Raw genomic sequence first — 20,041 nt, 5'->3', positions numbered from 1 at the left:
CATTAGGAATAACTTACACCCACATACCTGCCCCTGTCACATGCTGGGGGAATGCTTTCCACATGTTGCCTTTTCACTTCATAAGACATTCTTTTACCTCCCCATGAATATATTTTGGCACGGTCTGTTACACCTTGAAAATGTCTTTTAAACACCCCTCGCATGCTTATACAGTCGTCACACTTTTGCCCACGCAAATTTTCCCACACATGCATATGTACACGCGACACACGCACAATACACACAATATACTCATACACAAACACACACACACACACACACACACACACACACACACACACACACACACGCGCGCGCACACACACGCGCGCACACACATGCACACTTGGCACAGTCAGGCACACACTCACACACACATATACATTCACACACAATTAAAAAGAACAAAAAGGCCTTCCCCCTTTAAAAAGGCTGTGAAATGGAAGTGTATGAAAGCTGTAAGTAGTCTTTCAGACTGGAATGTATCTGGGTAATTCATGTTTTGATACCACTGACCTCTTCTGTTTTGCTTTTATGTGTGTGTTTGAGAAGTTGGCAAGGAGACACATCTGGAATATGATGCCAGCAGGTGCTGGGTGTCATAAAACCCCCTAATGTCTTTAAGCGAAGTGTGATTCTCGCTGCTGTTTGTTCAGCTTTGCCTTTTCCATGTGCTTTTTTCATGCTGAACCCCCCCTCCCCCTCCGCCTCGCACCCCCAAGCCCCTTCGGGTTGGCCACAGTCTAATCTTGCTCATTGCCTTATCCCCCTGTCTTTCATCACATAACGTGGGAGATTGTTGAGCTCCTATTTTATCACAGCCCAATGTCAACACTTCATATTGCCCATGTCGTTTGCTTTATGTATTTTTTTCCCCCGATGCGGAGGCAGGGCGAAAACGATTCATCACATACTGTACAGTGCTGTAAATCATGTCCCCAAAAAAAACCAGAACCGTCCAGCCCCAGTGGGACGGGATGCCATCTCTGCAAGGCAGGACCTTGCCAACCTGCTCCTCGACGGTCAACCTAGCCAGAGCCCCAATCAAAACTCACCAGCTTCTCTTTCTCAGCTCTTAAGGAAGTGATCTGTGCTAGAGCTAGGTTAGGCAGGCCTTGCCGTCTGACATAATTTCGAGAAGAAAAGGCCAAGGAAGTGACAAGTCCAGCGCCTTTTTTTTTTTCTGGGAGCACTTTCCGCAAGTATGAAAAGGCAGCAGGGACACTGTGAAGTCCACACACAGTGCACAATCACTCATACCTCACATTTTTAGAATGTACACTGAAAACGGTCAATGTCAGCAGACAGTCCCATGAGTCCTAGTGCTACTATGAGGGCAAGGTGTGCGTGCATGTGTGTGTGTGTGTGTGTGTGGTGGGGGGGCGGTCAGAGTCAGCTGTTTTGCAGTTTTGGATTTGATGTGGAAAACTGAAGGTTGTTAAGAAAGATTGATGGCAAATTTAATATGCTTAAACCAAGGCAAAGGTCCCGCTGCTGCAACAACAGAGAAAAAGAAAAAAAAATCATAAAGTACCGTTTAATGCAAACAAGAACAAAAACCCCTCTCGCTCCGTGTTGCGCCCCAAAGTTAAAATTCCATATGTCACTCAAAAGCAACCCCTGATCACCGCACCATGTGTCCGAGAGCAGAGGTGCAGGGCTCTATATTCTCCTCGGCAGCTGCTTAGAAGTGGATTAGTTGTGATTGACAGTGATATTATGAGGTGAGACAGGCTCTGTTGTGCTTTAGAAGGGGGATGGGAACCCAGAGTCCTTACCTCAGTGCTTGCACTGTGCTCACACTGGGCCATCACTACAGATACCGACAAACATGGCAACAGCAGGAACCGGCCGTGCTGTTTTAGTAATTAGGAAGTTTTGGTAAAGTTCTGGGTCAGGGTAATAATATTATTGCGGTGCTGCACTGTGTTACACCATGTCAGTACGAGTTGGGACTCTGCCGGCCAAGGTGCTTTGAGGTGCTTTGGCCTGCTCCAGTACTGGGGGGCTGTATTGCTCAGAGGTCTTCTCTAAACCGCCTGGCGCTCCCAGGACCAGAGGAAGGAGCAGCTTACTCAGCTGAGTCCAGGGCAGCGATCGGCCCGAGAAACAGAAATGCCCCAGAGCAATTTAAAAAGGCCCAGAGGAAATACTAGGAACCCCGAATCAAAGCGGTGCCACGCCGCCCCGCACCTCAGCCCTCGGGAGTTTCGCCAGCCCTCAGCACGCCAAAGCTGCATTACGCACAGGACGAACAGCCAGCTTAGCGGCTTGCCCCCGGGGTGGTGCGTGGCGCACGCGGATATACGCGGCGAGCCAGCGCCGTCACCGGCGTGCACGGTATGCCCTCAGGGCCGCTGCGCTGTAAGATCCTGCCGGCCGTGCGCAAGGGGGGCGGGGGGTGAGGCCGTTTGAGCCCAAGCACGGTGACCTCTGATTGCCCTCTGCTCATTACTGTTATGGTGTAACAGAGGTAGAGGGCGGCTGCGAACTGCCTCAGCGCCCACTTCCAGACCTTGCCTGATTAATATGAGCCAATCAAAACGTTCCTCCTCAGCAAAGAGCTGTGATTGGTCCCGATTTATGGCAAAGAGCTGTGATTGGTCCCGATTTGTCTGATATCTGTCTTTATTTATTATTTCTAGCAGAGGAAAGCTCCACTTGTCCAGTGGAGATAAGTGCAGATAGACCTAAACATTAAGGTTTTTTTTTGTTGCTCGCAGGGATGTATCTGTAACAGCCAGTTTTAGAGTTGAAGCTGAGCAAGAACATGCAGTGACAAATGAAAAAAAAAAATCTAATCGAATTCCTTGTGAGTTAGCTTTACTCGCAGCAGATCTTGATGGAATTGATTGGTACCAAAAACTCCATAAAAATATAATCTCTTAAGAGGATCAAGCTAAAAACTTGCTGGAGTCTTGATATGCAAAGCACAATGGTTGGTGGGGGAACACCACCAGCGCTCACTGTTAGCACGAAAGACAGAGACGCTGAGCTAAGAACACAGGTCATTAAACAGCCAGCGTTTACTTTGCCTCAGACGGCATTTGCCTTTACAAGCATTCTCACTGAGAGGTCAACTCTCTCAGGTGAACCCTCTCACAGCCCATACTGTGGAAATGAAACATGGGACAGCAAATGACTCATGAAAATCATGAATGAAATCTTAAGGGATCCTTTTGTAAACAAAAGGTTCACCTCAACTTATGTATCACAAACACATCATGCACACACACCAATACTTTCATACATGCACACGCACACACACACACACACGCACGCACGCACACACACACACACACACACACACACACACACACACTCTTTCAAACAAATACACAAGTATACATGCAAACACATGCACACTCAAACACACATTGAACTTTTGATTCAAAAACAAAAATTCAGAAGTGTATTTTATATTATCTGCTTACAACAGACACTCAGTCTCTAAGTAGGACTGCTTGTCAACCACCAGTTGTGTCATTATCCGTGTTTCTCTCATGGGCTTAGAGGTGGTGTTTGTCCCCACCTCAGTTGCTGTTGTATCTGAGAGACCAACCCAAACACGGAGAGGTGTTACCCAGGCTGTCCTGAACGGTGCAATAATCTCACATGACTCGGCCGCAAATATGTACCCCTGGCCCCTTCTCCACCCCCCCCACCCCCCCGTTCGAAATAACCGGCCTCATTATTTCAGACAGCCAGTGACAACATGGACCCTGGCGACAGGAGACCCTCCACCTCGCCAAGATCAGGACGGCCTTTTCATTAATGAAAAATAATTTTCTGTAGGGGAGAGTGGGCGGGAGGCTGCAAGGTTCTTCGCCTTGGTCAGGGACCATGAATCATTTCGCCAAACAAATTGTTTTTTCAGCGTTTAAGGAGAAGAGGAGGGAGGAGGGGAAAAAAGACAAGAGGAAAAACAAGAAAAACAACCGCACACGCATCTTCCCACACACTGCCTCTGCGAGGGCCAGGGCGCAACTGGCTCCGAGCGACGCCGAGTAACAGGGGACTAATGAGGAGCAGATGTGACTGAGGCAGCGCAGCTAAGGACTCGCTCGTCCTGGCAATATATAGCCGTTATATCTTCAGAAATAATAAGCCATCCAGACGAGGTCCCCAGATGTGTAAATACAAGACTACCCAGCACCTCCCAGTGCACCCCCCCCCCCCCCCCCCACCCCTCGCCCTAAACTCCCCCACCAAGTTTGAATTTGATATAATCGCAGGCTTTTGCTTCAAGAATGCGGCCTCCCTCGGCTCTGCCGATAACCTCTTTAAAAGGTCCCTTCCACTCCCGCCTCCACGTGCGGCCGTCCGGCCGAGCGCGCCCCCTCGGACAGGCCGAGAGGCGCTTCTCCCACCCCCCCTCTCGGGAGTACATTAAGCTGTCACCTCGCTGCAGTCTTCATGCAGATGCGCCCGGTTGTTGCTTGAAATAATATTTGAGAAAGTTCAACTGTAATGGTTTGTTTGAACGTGCCGATAATTAACAGCTTGGCGTGTGCTCAGTGAGTCTACTCTTCATCCCACACGTCTTTCCCCCACTTACCCAGATGACTTCAAATAAATCCCCCCTTCTGGCGGAATATGTGTGTTAATATAATAAGGTAAAGTATTGATGTATATCAGACAAGAAAAACCACAGCACTGTTTTAAGTCCACCCAGCGTACCCCTTTGAAGTCCACCATTGACGTGATCCTCTTGCTTGTGATAAAGTGGCTCAAACAGACTGGGCTTGCATTATCTTGAAATGAGAGAAGAGAGGGATGCTCTTGTTAGAAGCCTGCGTGCAGGCACCGCGGGCTTGAGGAGCCGAGGGTTCAAAGCTAGGCTTTGCCCCCTTCCAGCTGCTGTGCTCCAAGGCCCTCGACTTGCCAACTCTCCACTGCATTGGGACGTGGCTGTGCCTTGCCGCCTGCTTTCGGCCCATCACGGACGCCGCCACGGCCCGTCTACTCCGGGTCATGTGACTTGGCAGGGAGGCACACGCAGCTGTCTTCCTGAGTCAGCGCCACCCTGTCCTCTCTTCCCCCCAAGGCCTGCTGGGAAGCACTCTGAGGAGGTGGGTGGAAACAACGCGTGATTCCGAGCCTGCAAATGGCAGGCCAGCGGCGGCGTCTTGGGGACAGCAGCTACAGCGGTAACCCTCAAAGCTCCCGGGCAGTGCTGTGCATTTACAGAATCTCTTAATATCCGTGCGGTTAAGCTAGTCCTCAGTTTGACTAATTGGGCCACAACATCACCATCGTTCCATGATTTTATAAATAAGGGCTCAAGGGTTTCCTTTATTTGCTACACATGATGATTATGTGTCCGTTTGAGAGTAGTTGACTGATTTACCTTATAATTTTTTGTAATTTGAGCAGTATGCTGTCTTCATCGCAAGCTCCCGTGCCATTTTATATCTGCTGTCTTGTTCATATTCTTCCTTTGTATGCTTCTGCTTCTCATTGATGGAAACAAGACCGTTGTGTTGGAGACATTGATCTTGGCACCAGTCCAGAAAAAGACACCATTATGTCTGATATGTAGGTGTGTACAGCCATTTTTAATGATGTGATTAAAAGACCAACACCAGGACAAGGAATATAAAATGACTGAGACAGAGGGTAACATCAAACAGATTTTTCAAAACTGTGACTAAGATTAAATGATAAAATTGGTGGCATTAGGCCAGAGAGCAAAGCCACGGACTGATACAGACATTCCCATGACCAGCTCCTCACAATTAGAACAGCTACCTGTACTTCCACAACATCCACTTAACAGAAACTGATATCAAAAGTAAAGTCACATTATTAGACAATACGGACGTGGTGAAAAGGCCGTACGCTTCAAATCAAGACTAAAGCAAAGCTTCAAAGCGCCGGAACAGTGTCTGAGTTCACTCCAGTGTCTGGATTTTGAAGTCCGTCGCTAAAACTACAGTCATCTGCCACATGCTACTTGGGAACTACACAGAGCTCCATGTAAGTGATAACAGGAGATGTATCCCTGCTTTTTTAAGACTGCTGTGAGAACGCAATGCACTATCGACTGGAGCAGCGCATGCCTACGTGAGATATTATATTGTGTTCAAATGCTGAAACTTAATAAGGAGGGCGTCTACGGAGCGATTCGATTCCAAGGCCAACAAATCGCTCAATAAAACTAGAAAACAAATCCCACCATTAACATGGTACTGGACCGCTCACGTCCAAAAGTTTAACTGAGAAATACAGACCCAGGAACAGTATTCGATCCAGCTGTACAAGCTATTAATGTCCTCGACAATAAAATGTACTTCCAAAAAGTCCCTTTAACCAGAATGTACTCAGCATGCTTTAAGTTGTTAAAAAAATCCATACCATAGTCACAAATTTGTTAGGGTGGAATTCTCTCTCACCAATAATCTCCAATAAGAAATCCAATATATCTATTGTAAATACCATACTAGGTCCATGCCAATCCACAAATACACTTACCAGCACACCATTAAATCAGACATGTAATTTATCAGATAGCTGCTCGTTATACTTGGGTGTTACCATGGCTTCCATCCGCTAGGTATATGACTCATAATTTGTCTGCAATGGGTTTTCCCATGTTTAGGACAGGGATAACTACATATCCTGAAGGAGAGGCTCAGTGAAGGTTCTGAGATGATTGTAACACATATGTGACATGCCAGGTTCTGTCTCTCAGACAACAGGTGCTGCTTGTGTCCGTGTGCAAGCATGTACACAAGCATGTGTGCTCCTCTATGTGTGCGGTGCCCAAAGTCAACACGTCTGAGAGTCGACCCCGCTGAACCCTTGCAAATGCTGGGCGAGACACAGCAACCCTCCGCTCCGTCTCAACCTGCAGAATGTGTGGTCTGGGACCTGCCCGGTCTGGGCCCCAAACAGGGCAATTACTCCAAACGAATAGCAATCATTCCCTCCAGCTGTTCACCCAAAACTAAGCCCTTTCTCAGACACCCCCCCCCCCCCCCCACGGCCCTGCCCCATGAAAAACGAACCCAAAACAAGAAAAGATGTGTCAAACAGAGAGAATTAGTCAAGAGCGCAGGAAAAGCCAGCCCTGGAAACAGGCATTTGAACATTCTCCTTTTAACCTGTCCATAAATGGCCGTACCTTGTGACAAACCTCAATTCTGTCCTTTTCTTTTTCGGCAGAATCTTGCTGTCACTCAAATTAAAAAGGACTGAAAAGGCAGAAACCGCCACCTTCCGAAGCGGCAGGGGCGGCTTTGCGTGGTTCATCGTTTCACGCCACAGCCGAGGTGAGCAAACGGCTAAAATCGCGGACAGGCCGGAGTCACGGATGAGTCGCGACCTTTCTCCGTCACAGGCGCCCTCTCAAATTTGTTTCCTTTTGTTCCCCCCCTTTCCCGTCTCAAAGTGGTCGGAACGTTCCTTCCCAGGCACAAAAAAAAGCCTCCTCCTCAAAGGTTTGGCCAGACCTCAGAGTGCCGTGCCCGGGTCGGGCCTGGCGCATCGCTCCCCGCTGGCATCAGCAGCAGCATTTGGGGAAGCGGGCGCGGTGAGCTCCCTCAGGTTAGGCCCGGTGGGGATCCACCATCCGCCAGCCCATTTGTTTTGCTGCAGCGGCCTCAAATAAGGCCTCAGTTGGGCAGGGAAGCCAGATCCGTGTGCAAACCACACTGGATCCGAATGCACCAACAGAGCCTTACCTTTAACTTTAACACCGGAAAAAGCAGTAACCCAAGCATGAAAATACATATTCAACAGAAATCTGATTAACATCCAGCGCGTATTTGAGACACTAATCGAAGGCGGATATCTGGTTGGACACACCAAGCATGTCCCACACGTGCACCTGGAGCTTACATTGGCAGTCTGTGATGGAGCTGTGCCCACAGGTAAGCAGCATGAGGAAAACTATGAGGTGACTTTTCAGCGAGGTTCGTGTCAGGGCAGCAAACCCTGACCCTAAAACCCAACAGCACCCGCAGTCACTTTTGGAAGTTTGGAAGTTTTCAAAGTCACCCAGTTCCACGCTAGTTAGCCAGTGCAATGGCGAGCTATCTGTGGCAACTGACAGCACTGCGCTTGAATCGCAGGGAAGCGTTTCCTCATTCTCCCGCGCGTTGTGAATTTCGAGCGCTGACATCAGTTATTTTTCGTACATTTAATTCCCATGACTCAAACATTTTCAAACTCCCCCCCCAACACACCCCACCCCCATTTTCAGCCAAGGCTCTTTTCCCAGAGGACAAAACAGCAAAGCCGTGACACACAGCTCCCCACAGAGAGGCTCATTCACAGCGACCCCGGGAAGAGGGGGAAAGTCCCACGAGAGGAGCGCTTGTTCCCGGAATGACAGGCACAGGATGTGACCAGCACTGGCGTCACCCCCAACCCCCCACCACCCACCCCCCACACACACACACACCCCCCGCCGACCCCTTGTGTCACTTGTGACTACAGGCTTTGCGATTTGAGGTCTGGACAGGACACCTCGCCATTACTTTCGAACAAGGCCCCTTACCCGGGCAAGTCGGGAATGTGAACGTGCAGATTGTCCTGGAGACATCGCTACGCAAATAAAACGGGATGATGTCCTGGAGACATCGCTACGCAAATAAAACGGGATGATGATAACCCGGAGCAGGCGTACAGTGCTTGAGGAGTAGCCGGGGCTGAGGCGTGGGGTGGGGGCGGAGCTGGCGCTGTAAGAGGTTTAGCTGCAATGCGAGGAATCCGGGCTCTCCGGGGTCAGCGGTCTCGCTGCAGTCACTGTGTGACTGGCACTGGCTGGGCGCAGCACAGTCACAGCCTCCGCATGACCGCGCCGCTCCAGCTGCACCATGGCACAGAGAGAGCGGGCCCTGTCGCAGAGAAACACCACACCACACACACACACACACACACACACACACACACACACACACACATATTCATGCACATGCATATGCGCTCACACAAACACTCACACACACTCACACATACACATGCACATGTACAGGCACATGCACACACACAGACACACACACGTATGCACACACATACATACATGCACGTGCACACAAAGACTCAAGCGTACTCACATACAAAAATGCATATGCACATGCATGCACATATATACATGCACACATACACACACGTGCGCATGCAACAAATGCACAAAAGCACTCAACAGAAACGTTCTTGTACATGCAATATAAACACACCTATAGGGTAGCACTCATACTCATGAACATGCGCATACTGTGCACGTATATACACGGACACGCTCATTCCTGTTCCTCTTCTTACAACTGCTATGACACTCAACTTCTCACATTTAGCTGTTTCTGCGAAAATGACCTTTTTCACTGTTCCTGCTGATGAAAAGGAACAATATTCCTCTCAACGGTGGCAAACAAAATGAGGTGCGTTTTCAAATACGTGATTATCCATGTCGTGTTGTACTTAAGGAGCAGGGCTTGTAACCTTGTTAGGTTTGAGGTTTGATTCCCAGGTGGGTGACACTGCCATTTGTACCCGTGAGCAATAAGCTTAACCTAAATTGCTTCAATAAATACCCAGTTTTGTAAATGGATTACACTGTAAAGGTCTGATGGCCTGGATAATTGGGTCTGCCAAGCCAAAAAAAAACAAGTTAGGCTCACAGACACATACTTTGGGCTGCGATAATCACAACGAATGGAAATGAAAACCAAGGAACTTTTTTCTGCGGACGCTGCCTTCAACCCCAAGTTCATCACCAGCACACTTGGACATTGAGAGTATATCTCAAAAGGGCTAAAATAGCAGGTACCTCAAAACAAGCCATCTCAGGCCATGCATAAAAAAATCAACGCTGCTATCGGACAACAGTGGCCATTTTTTTCAGCTATGCGTCAGCAAACGCAAGCAGCTAACTTTAGTCATATTATTTACGGTGATTTATGGTCGACTACTGTAACATTACGCAGTTTGCTTTCCGCAGGGCGGTGTGGGCGGAGCTGCACAGCCAGCAGTAACGGAAATCCTGTACTTAAGCCTTGCACGTGCATGTGGAGCAAGCCTCTCTCAGCGTGCACGAACTATGCTGCTTGGCAGAGAGGCCCAATGAAAAGGTGTGCCCGTTTCAGACATGATGTAAGGCGTATGTGGAGGGGGGAAGGCCCTTTAACTAACAACAAAATTACGGGGGGATAAATACATTGCAATAAAACCAAATTCAACTGGTGGGTGGTGCCAAACCTGTATAGGCTCCTGTGAAGGAGAGCCTTCACCACCTCTTCCTGGGACTAAATGCTAATTGTCAATTGTGTGACAATCATTTGTTAATTGGGTGCACATGTTGGCAATTTATAGGGGAACCATCCGATTGGCTAACAAGCCACACCTGAGTAATTGACAGTGGATTAAATACAGGTGTGGCTTGAGCGCAGAGGAGGGCTCACTTTGTTTCTGCTACTGGTGTGCACAGGCTGGTTTCCTTTGGTTTGTTTTTTGATTTTTTGTTTCTCTTAACTTTTTTTTTTTTTTTTACTTGTTTATGAGAGAAGCATCGGCCAGCTTCTCTACAGCTCCATATACAGTGAGCCCTGGTTTGAATCCTCACATGGAAACCCAGTTCAAGGCTCATCTTTTTACTTCATCCCATTCCTTTTAAATCATGTATGTGTGCTATTGTCTTTCTACTATTATCATTCAGTATACACAGCTTGATGTAGAATTTTTAATAGTGTCGTGTTTGAAATAAAATGTATTCGTTTAGCACTATGCACCAAACGTTCACCAATGGCGGCAAAATCGTCAAGCATACAGTCTCAAGTGCACACAAATAAGATCTCTTGTTTGTAGAATACCTCTCCATAGACATGTGTGCAGCCATATGTCGTTTTAATGGTACAGTTCGGATCTCAAACCACACTAGCCACATCACGCTAACTGTAGTTTGGGGCTTAAGATCTGGGGTCCTATGGATTTTTCTTGAATTTGTTGCCCCGACCGAGAGAAGGGCCTGGTATGCAGGAGCAGCGCATTGAGGGATAATTACTGTGCACAGAAGATCCTTTGAAATGCAGTGATTAGAGCACTCAGAAACCTCGAGCGACAAGGCAACCGCAGCCAGCCCGTCTCCTCATGGGCACTGCCGCAGACAATGTTCTCACAGCTTTGCCGCAGCGTTCAGGCAACGTTATCACAATCAGGCCCCTGCAAAATTTGTTTTCTTTGGTAACCAGGGGCCACGCTGCAGATATGACCACGGTAAAGTTTCGCAGCTGGCGGAGAGGGTTCTGGGTAATGACAATGCTCAGCCCCATTACTCCAAGCCAGAGAGAGCACACAGACAGAGCCACCAGAGCAGGACACAGGCCCCGTTTTAAAAAGGCTGCCGTCCGACTCCGCTTCCTCCCCCACCTCCTTCCTGCAGGGCCCCCACTCTCTGTCTCCCGGGGACTCCCGTTCATCACTGACAAGTGACCCAGAGTGATAGTGATGGAGGAGAGAGAAACACCGGCTCTGACTTCCTTCCAATGTCTCGCCAGGACAGCCACCCCCCCCCACCTTGAGAGGCTCTCGTGTGCGTCCGCATGCAAGCACGCACGGACGCAGGTGCGCCTTTTTTTGGGAGGGGAAGTCGAAAAAGTAAATACATTACGGGCCTGCAAATTGGACCTTGCGGTTTTCTTTTCTTTTTTTCTCACTCTCTCTTATTTTCTCTGCACAGTCCAGGCTGTCGGGCAGGTGTATTTGGACCGGAGCCAGGGCCTGACTGAAGGAAAGACCTGGATTCTTTAGGTGTTCAAAGTTTCATCCGGCAGGGAAAAGGAGTCTTGCAGCACACGCTAGCTTGCCCAGAAAAGGAGCAGCAATTCTGTTGTTGGGATTTTAAGGATGTGCAGTGGGTCAAAGATGCTATATTTTCATTGTCCTGCTCACAGGCCAGTGACAGCAATTTGACTGATTGCATGAGGCAGTGGTTAGCCAATATTCCTGAGAGACCTGCAGTTATAAAAATAGCCGCGAAACCATAAAATGACAATTGTCTTCACAGTGTGGCTTGAGGGAGTGTGAGTGGTTGAAAACAACATGTGGTATCTGAAGATGCGGCAATGCTAGAAGAATCTGAAATGGAAATTCATTTGAAATAACCTAGCAGTCCTTAACCCTGATTAAAACGTATTCACTTTTAAGGTGAAACTGAGCATGCGTCAGGATCAACAATGCAATTCAACAGTCAGCCCGGCAATGGCATAACGTTCTCCGAGAATCAACTTCCACAATACTGGTTCACTATGCTACCCGGTGTGCTTTCCGTTTTCCCGAAAAATGGCTCAGTCAACGCATTGGCCATCAAATGCTAGGGCCCTCCTCACAAAGCAGGGTTCAGGTCCTCATCTACAAGAGTGACACATGCCATAACACAGTGATGAATGCGGATAGGAGTCAACCCGGGGCGAGGCTGTGTCAATCTGCTAATCTTGGCTAAGGACCACGGGCTTTTCCTCAGAGCTCCCGCGAGCCAGGAGGGGAAATTGGACTGCGGTTTAGGACGGAAAACTCAAGACATGGCAGCCCCGCTAATTAATATAATTTCATGAACCCCTAGACTGAACGGTGGCGGTGCCGTTTCTGTTTGCTTTCCTGCCTTTACAAATTGCCCTCGTCCCACGTTCCATCTGCAATGAGCATCACCGTCTACCTTTCCCACCAGAGAGATTTCCCCTCCCATATCTGCGCACAATCCACCCATGAAGTGCACAGATGACTGGTAATACGCGATTGGAACCATATGCCATTAAAATAAGCCCGGGTTTCAGCGCTGCGGTCGGCCCTGGCAGCCCGACGATACCAAAATGATAAAACCTTCCGACGCGAGCAGGCCAAATGCATTTTAATGACATTCCCAATCACAATAATACCATGCAATTGCATCGGGTTACATGCGATGATTTGGCACTGGCATAAACCTTGAGGTTTGTCAAAAAAAAAAAAGAAAAAATCATAATGAAAATTCGCTAAGCGGATTGCCAAATGCTGGCTCCCGCTCCTCTGATGATATTTTAAATGATTGGTGTGAGGGAGTGGGGGTCCAAACTTTACATTGTGAATGACATCCTAAATGATGCTTGATGCAGACAACCTGCTATGAGACTGCTTTGTATGCCAGAGTGCCAGTTTCCATACAAGCAATATAAGCACAGAGCCATGCCGCTGTCTGCCTTTTTTGTGCTTGACGAGGAATATTATTGTTGTGTTTGTGTATCTGGGGCTGACTCACCAATGTTAAAACCTAGCTCCAAATTTGGGGAGGAAATGGGGAGGGCTCTTGGAGAGCTCCCGGCAAGAAGCGGCCGAGGCAGAAACCGTGGGTGTCGAGGCGTGGCACTCCTCGTGGACCGCTTGACCGCTTAGCGCCATTCAATGCGAATGGCTCCCAGAGGCCAGTCCGAGGGCCAGGCAGAGGTCAGCGCATTGTATCTGTAACCAGGAAAGCAGCACATCGCCACAAACATTTCCAAACACTGCTCCTGAAGGGGGAGCCAAAGCCACGTCCTCCCTCTCACCAAGTGGTTTCATATCGAATTGCAGGGAATTGTGGGACACGAGCACTCTTAATGAGCAGATCAATAACCAGATGGTGCTGGTCAAGACCAAACAGCCCCAATACTCATAAGGCACTGTGTTTTGGGCTTTATATATACATTATATTACAGGATTGTTATTTAGCAGACACTCTTATCCAGAGCGACTTACATCGGTTACAGTTATTTTTTGGCAATGTTATCCATTTACACAGCTGGATATTTATTGTGGCAACTGCGGGTTAAGTACCTTGCTCAAGGGTACAGCAGTACCCCAATGGGGAGTCAAACTGGCAACCTTTCGCTTACAAATCCTGCTCATTAACCGCTATGCTGCACTGCCACCTACAAGATGCTCTTCAAGAGACAATGAGAAATAATAAAAGCAGAACATTGTATTGATTCTGTTGACATCCCCAAGTGTAGATCTGTACCCAGTCTAACATTATTTAGCAGCACTTCATAACTACACTGCATTCAGTGCGGTTCCACTGCAAAAAAGCCAATCACTGTTAAAACAATCAGATCAGGGCGTGCTGAGTGTACGAGGCGTTCTGTATTCTGGCTCGTGTTTATGGAGTGGCTCTTTGGAGCAGACACAGTTCAGAAAACATCTTACTGAAGATGAATCCTGGCCTTCAATTCCTTATCCTCACCTGTCTCGTGTGCACGGCTTTAAATGCATGTCGAATACATATTTCATGCTAATGTTAAAGGAGGTGGGTAAGGTCACATCTGAAGTGATACCCAGGGAGCAATCACAGACACCCATTAGCGCTCCCTTCTTTACACTAAGTGGGGGTTGATGTTTATGTTGTCTCCCAAACGGGGCATTTCTCTTTCGGAACATATTTCTCTGAGGGGTGCCGAGTCCACTCTTCGCTAATGGGATCAGGATACGTTGCGGTAACAAAGAAGGTACCTACTAATCCAAGGATATTTTTCTGTTCAAAATTGTGTTGCTTGCCTTGTTTGGCCACAGTTTCAAGCACAATCATGTGACCCATTTTTACAAAAAAAGGAGCATAAAAAGTCCAGCAGTCTGCAAAGTGGAGCCCTTTTTTTGTATGGAAGCTGAGTGCGTGAAAACTGACTGTGCAAGGGAATGTGGATCTAAGGCATGTTCTTCTCAAAATGCATCCGACCACAGCTAAGGTAACTGGAAACTCATTTTTTCCTGCAGTTTATTTACACAGGGCTCTGTGCCTTTTGATAGGACTGTTTTCGCATTTCATTTCCCACTCTCCTTGGGTTACATCAGAACAGCTACAAAGTGCTGAGAGAGAGGAGGGAGAGACAGCCTACCCGCTCATGGTGGCTGCTCCCCCTAGTGGATACCTCGAGGACTGCAGGTGTTCCGAAACATGCCCCCAGGCCAACCCAGGTCACTCTCCTCTCTCAAAAGTGCTGTCTACAACCGCATGAGGCACGCTTGATGAAAACAGCCAAAGGGGACAGATCCTTGTCTGCGTAAAGTACATGGCAGCTGCTGAGGGCAGACATGCATCTATGCCTCTATATCTCCGAGGCTGTCTGCTCACATTTGGGTAGGGCTACACCATCACCATCAGGGCTTTGAAAACTCTGCCCTCTGAGAGGAGCAGGGTGTGACACCCCTACAGGAGCTCTCCTAATCCCAGCGAGCTACTGATCCATCCCCCAATCCCCACACCCTCCCGGGCTCTCACCTTCCCCCTCACCCTGTGCGTCAGGGCAATCGTTCCTTAAGACCCTATAATGAGGGCTCCACACGACTGTCTGCCAGGTGACGACACCCCTCACCAGACCCCTAATCCTTAATGAGCTGTAATTACCCAGCATCCCGTTTCCCACTGCCGGAACACCAGCGCGAGCATGAGGAACAGGTGCTGGAGCAGCATAATGTTAACGCAGCCTGCTATGCCAAATCAGGCCGATGTTTCTCCCCATTAAGAGCACATGACAAGCTGGCGGAGAAAGGCATCAAACTGGACGTTTCACTGACACGCAGAGCTGACTGCACAGGACCCCACAAAAAAAACACACACACACACAGTATGGGCAGGGTGTAATATACAGTGGCATATCACCACAGGGCCTGAATGTCTTACCGTGCTGTGTTTCTGTTTTGCATTCAAAAAACCACAATGACAGAGCAATGCGGGGAAAACAATGTCATTAAATTCTCCTTTACTGAAAGCCTGCCCAGCATTTCCTGAAGTTGGCAGAACCCCGGTGAAGTCTCACACTCTTTCACACTTACACATAACCACACCCACACACACACCTACACACAAACACACAGAAACACACACACTCTCACACACACACACACACACACACAAACCACGTTATGTAGCCCTTCATTATCACATAAAAGGAAAGTGAATGCCACTGAAGTAACTGCACTCCGCACAAAGACGGGAAACGATAAACGATTAGGTCATGAGGAAGAGATGGCCCCGATAGGGCACTGAAGTGTGCGGCTAATGATATCGCTGGGGTATCAGAAATAGCCCCATTGTTAGCAGGGCTCTGTGGCGTGAGGGGTGCGCGGGGGGGGTGCACTTTTGCAGTCTGTGGCACAGAGTCAGAGGCTGCTAATCACCCAGCGAGAGCGAGGCACAGAAACCTGTCATCCCTGAAGGACAGCCTGAGGTTCCATTTTCGGCCGCGGAAAGCATGCACTCGCTTACTAGGGACCCTACAATCAATTTGTGACACAAATGCAGTCACTCACAGAAAAACATACATGAATGCACACACACACACACACACGCACGCACGCACGCACGCACACACATAAGTACTGCATCAGCAAGCTCAAGTCCAGAGGCTGAAGTCCGCCTCTGTCAAGACCGGACTGTCTACTGTACAAGCTAATGATCCTCTGTTTCTGCGAGGACGAGCACCTGCCACAACAGGCCAGTGAAGGAAAACAGGGCATTTACATTCTTGTGGCCGGGAATGACAATTTGAGCGGGCGCTGCTGCTCCACAAGGAATCCCACCCCGCCCTTCCCAGCGCGGGGCGCAGCCCACGGACCCGGTGTTTACGTTACACTCATGCTCCACCGCACAAGGGGAAATTGGGTATGCAGCATTTTGACCGTCTATTTCGAGTAAACCGGCGCCCGGGAAGCCCTGCGCTGCCTGACGCTTGCGGCTGACATTTATTTGAACAGGTCCACGTTTGTCTGGACGTCCCACAACGTGCCCCAAGGGACGCGGTGTACCATTTCAGGTCATCTGTTTTTGGTGGGGGGGGGGGTGGGGGGGCAGGTGTACTTTGAACACATCCACAGGCACTGTGATTTTCCTTTTTTTATATAATTCAGTTGCATCTGGTGCTTGTCGGAAAACAGAACCAGGTGTCTGCTCTCCTTTCAAATTCACTTCAAAAACGGAGCGCCCGATAACTTTGAAGATCCTACTGATACTCTCCTTTGCACATGAGAGACTGGCTGTAAGTTACAGAGCCTATAGACAGAGGGGATTAGAAACAGGTGCTGCGAAAGTAAGTAAAAACAATATCAGCTGTGGCCTGAATGCACACCTTTTAAAACAAAGATTGTTCTCCACCTCTCTTGGTCTGCCAGTAAAGCTCTGATCTTCAGTCCACAGGTTTCGTTTTAAGAAAAGGGTCACGCAGTGCCTAAGTATGAAGTATCAACATACAAGAGATGCTTCTTAGCAACATGACCACTCATGCAATGCTATAGCACAAAACAATAGCTGAACACTACTGAAGTGCCACTGCTGACAGTCAGAAAGATGAAAAAGTGGTAGCTTGCATGATATTCAGCAGGCTACAACTGCAGATAGATAATTCCTTTTCATTTCCTGACCTCAACAACTCGCTCCATTTCATGTCCTTTTCCACTGTTAGGAAAGCTGTATGTCCCCACCAGAATCAGAAGTCCCACGTTGGCTTGCAACAGTGTCAAACCCAGGGCTCTAAGCCAAAAGCCACAAGTCAAACTCTTATCATCTATACTGTGACAGCAGCCTTGTGATTTGTGCTTTCTTTTTTAGACCCAAGCATCTGCTCTTAGTTGAAGGGGCAATTGCCTGTCCCAATTACAAGGTGAGCATTTTTTTTTCATGACATAAAAGTCCATCTATGGATAGAATTACCCTCACTCCCTCTTTGTCACCAAAAGACCTCTGCTCAAACTTTGATCCTAATCTTCAAACCCGAGTCCCTCCCTCGCCGTGATATCCCATTCATATTCCCTCCTCACAAGTATTCAGCTGTCAGTTCATGAGGGCACAGGAGAAAGGCAAGGCCCAAGCGCACACCACAGAGCAGGCAAACCCATGTCAAAGTAGGAAGGAAATCAGAAGGAGGTCACTGCGGTGACGCAACGCTCTTTTCTGGACTGCCACCTGTGTGCGGCTGCAAATACGTAGCAGCTGTACCCAAGACCTGCTCGATCTCACACCTTCCTGCCCCTTAGATGAGAATTTTAACTCAGGCTGCTTCAATTGTCCTGGGATTGGTCACAAGACATAATTTCACTACTTCATAGGCACTGTGCCATGTCGAAAACAATCAAAACAATGATTGGCTTTGCTTTAACCAGGTAATAAGCAGTGGAGGGTGGCTCCCTCCATGATTTTCATCTAATTTTTTTAACGTTTTTTACACCGAATGGAACTGTTACCACATGGAACTGTAATGTGAACAACCTGAACTAGAACGCATATTTCTACCATGTACGTGATTGGACTGCATTCCCCGCGTCGTTTACGACGTTGTTATAAATTCAGTATACATCAAAACGAAAATTTAGTCGAACTGCTGGCTTCGAAGGCGTTTCCAAGTGTCAAAATTTAAATGCCCCCATGACAAAACTCACTGACTTAAATTAAAATTAGTGCAGTTCAACGCGTTTTATAGAAGCGGCAAGGAAGCTATAAATTCAAGACACATTCTTTCACTTCTGTTTAAACTGTTATTAAACTTAGTGGGAGCACACAACGGATGCCAGAATTCTGTGTCCGTTGTTTATGCTGGAGAGTAGATTTTCTGTGTGTGCTGAACAGACGTCTCGGCCACCGGTTCGGTGGGCTACCTTGCTTTATTGCAACCAGCTGGTGCGAGGATAGCTTACTTACACCTACTTACTTTTACGTGTGTTTTTTATTATCCGTGCTCTGTCTGATCATGCAAAATGACAAGAATTCCGTCACAAGAATCTCATTATTGGCGTGCATTCTTCATGCGTTCGAGCCCGGTGTAGATCAGACATCCGAAAACATACTCTTGCGAAGAAAAGTTCACGTAAGCTACCTGTTTTAAGTTACAGTAAAAGTTACTGGAGGAGCACCCTCCTATTAGCGTAATAACATATTATTAGCAGCGGTATCATGCACCCCAGGTGGGCTGTAAGAACAAAATACAAGGTGTTTATGTATTTTAGATTATAGCTTCTGAGGGCGCCTGTCTCTTAACTTTGCCCATGGGCAGAGAATGCTGGCTTTTCAGAAACCCACCCTTGTCGCACGAAACGCAGATGTAGAAAAGTCTTAGAAGAAGGGGACGAACCGAAAACATACTCTTGGAGCGCCCCAAAGCTTTTTGCGCACACACCACCGCTAGACGACACAAACACCCTCTTACCGGCGTCCATCAACCGGTTGCCACCTGCACTGTGCTCCGCAAAATGCGAAACTCTTCCGGATTTTATTATTATTATTATTATTATTATTATTATTATTATTATTATTATTATTATGCGAAACAGCATATGACAACATCAAAAGCTATAACCTGTTGTACATTATGTATTGATGCAATATTAGTAAGCCACCGACGGCAATGTAACTAATAATAATAATAATAATAATAATAATAATAATGATAATAATAATAAAACGCAGTACTTTCATCTATTTGCCTTTCCCAGTTACAAGAAAGATGAGAAAGAGATGCGTTGCAAATTCACATAAAGTGATTTACATCTCATTCACCGCTGACAGTAGCCTAAACGTGCGGAAAGAGGACCTACCCGAAATAAGCAGTGGTTGGTCCAGGCAAGCTGATAAGGAGGACTATGACTGTGAACGATAACCATCCCAGGAGTAGGTGTCCATCCAGCATTTTGCTACGGCTCCAGGGCAGATCATTTCGTTTCTCCTGAGTTGCTGTGTAAAGTTCCTAGTTGTACGATCGGCACTTCTTATACTGAGTGAGAGCGCGCTCCTCCCATGAACCAGAGCAAGCGAGTGAGCGAGAGAGAGAGAGCGAGAGAGAGGGAGAGAGGGTGTGTGTGTATGTGTGTGTGTAAAGGAGGTGGAAACAATATCCTAACACTCATACGCATAGTAGGAAGTCGGACTTCACTCCACTGCGTCAATCACGGAATCTACAGGGGGAGACGTTAACGTTTCTTTTCTGACGGTTTTCATTGGAAAAAATGGCTCTACTTTTGCAGTTCGTTACAGTTCATGGAATGGCACACCGTAACACTCCTTTTACAAATAAACGTACGAATTATATGGAGTTTTTAAATCTATGAG

At 47.8% G+C, this 20,041-nt stretch overlaps 1 protein-coding gene across 1 annotated transcript in view; it reads right to left on the bottom strand.

The window, feature by feature from the left end:
- The window catches only part of wnt9a (wingless-type MMTV integration site family, member 9A), a 37,981-nt gene extending 18,298 nt beyond the window's left edge, over positions 1–19,683 (bottom strand). The window contains exon 1 of the mRNA XM_036519319.1: positions 19,531–19,683. Coding sequence (XP_036375212.1) covers positions 19,531–19,622 — 92 coding nt within the window. The 5' untranslated portion in view covers positions 19,623–19,683. The remainder of the gene's footprint in view (positions 1–19,530) is intronic.
- Positions 19,684–20,041: the final 358 nt, after the last annotated feature.

This window comes from Megalops cyprinoides, chromosome 24, assembly GCF_013368585.1.
Source record: "Megalops cyprinoides isolate fMegCyp1 chromosome 24, fMegCyp1.pri, whole genome shotgun sequence".
Lineage (NCBI taxonomy): Eukaryota > Metazoa > Chordata > Actinopteri > Elopiformes > Megalopidae > Megalops > Megalops cyprinoides.
This window is presented reverse-complemented; position numbering and strand designations above follow the sequence as displayed.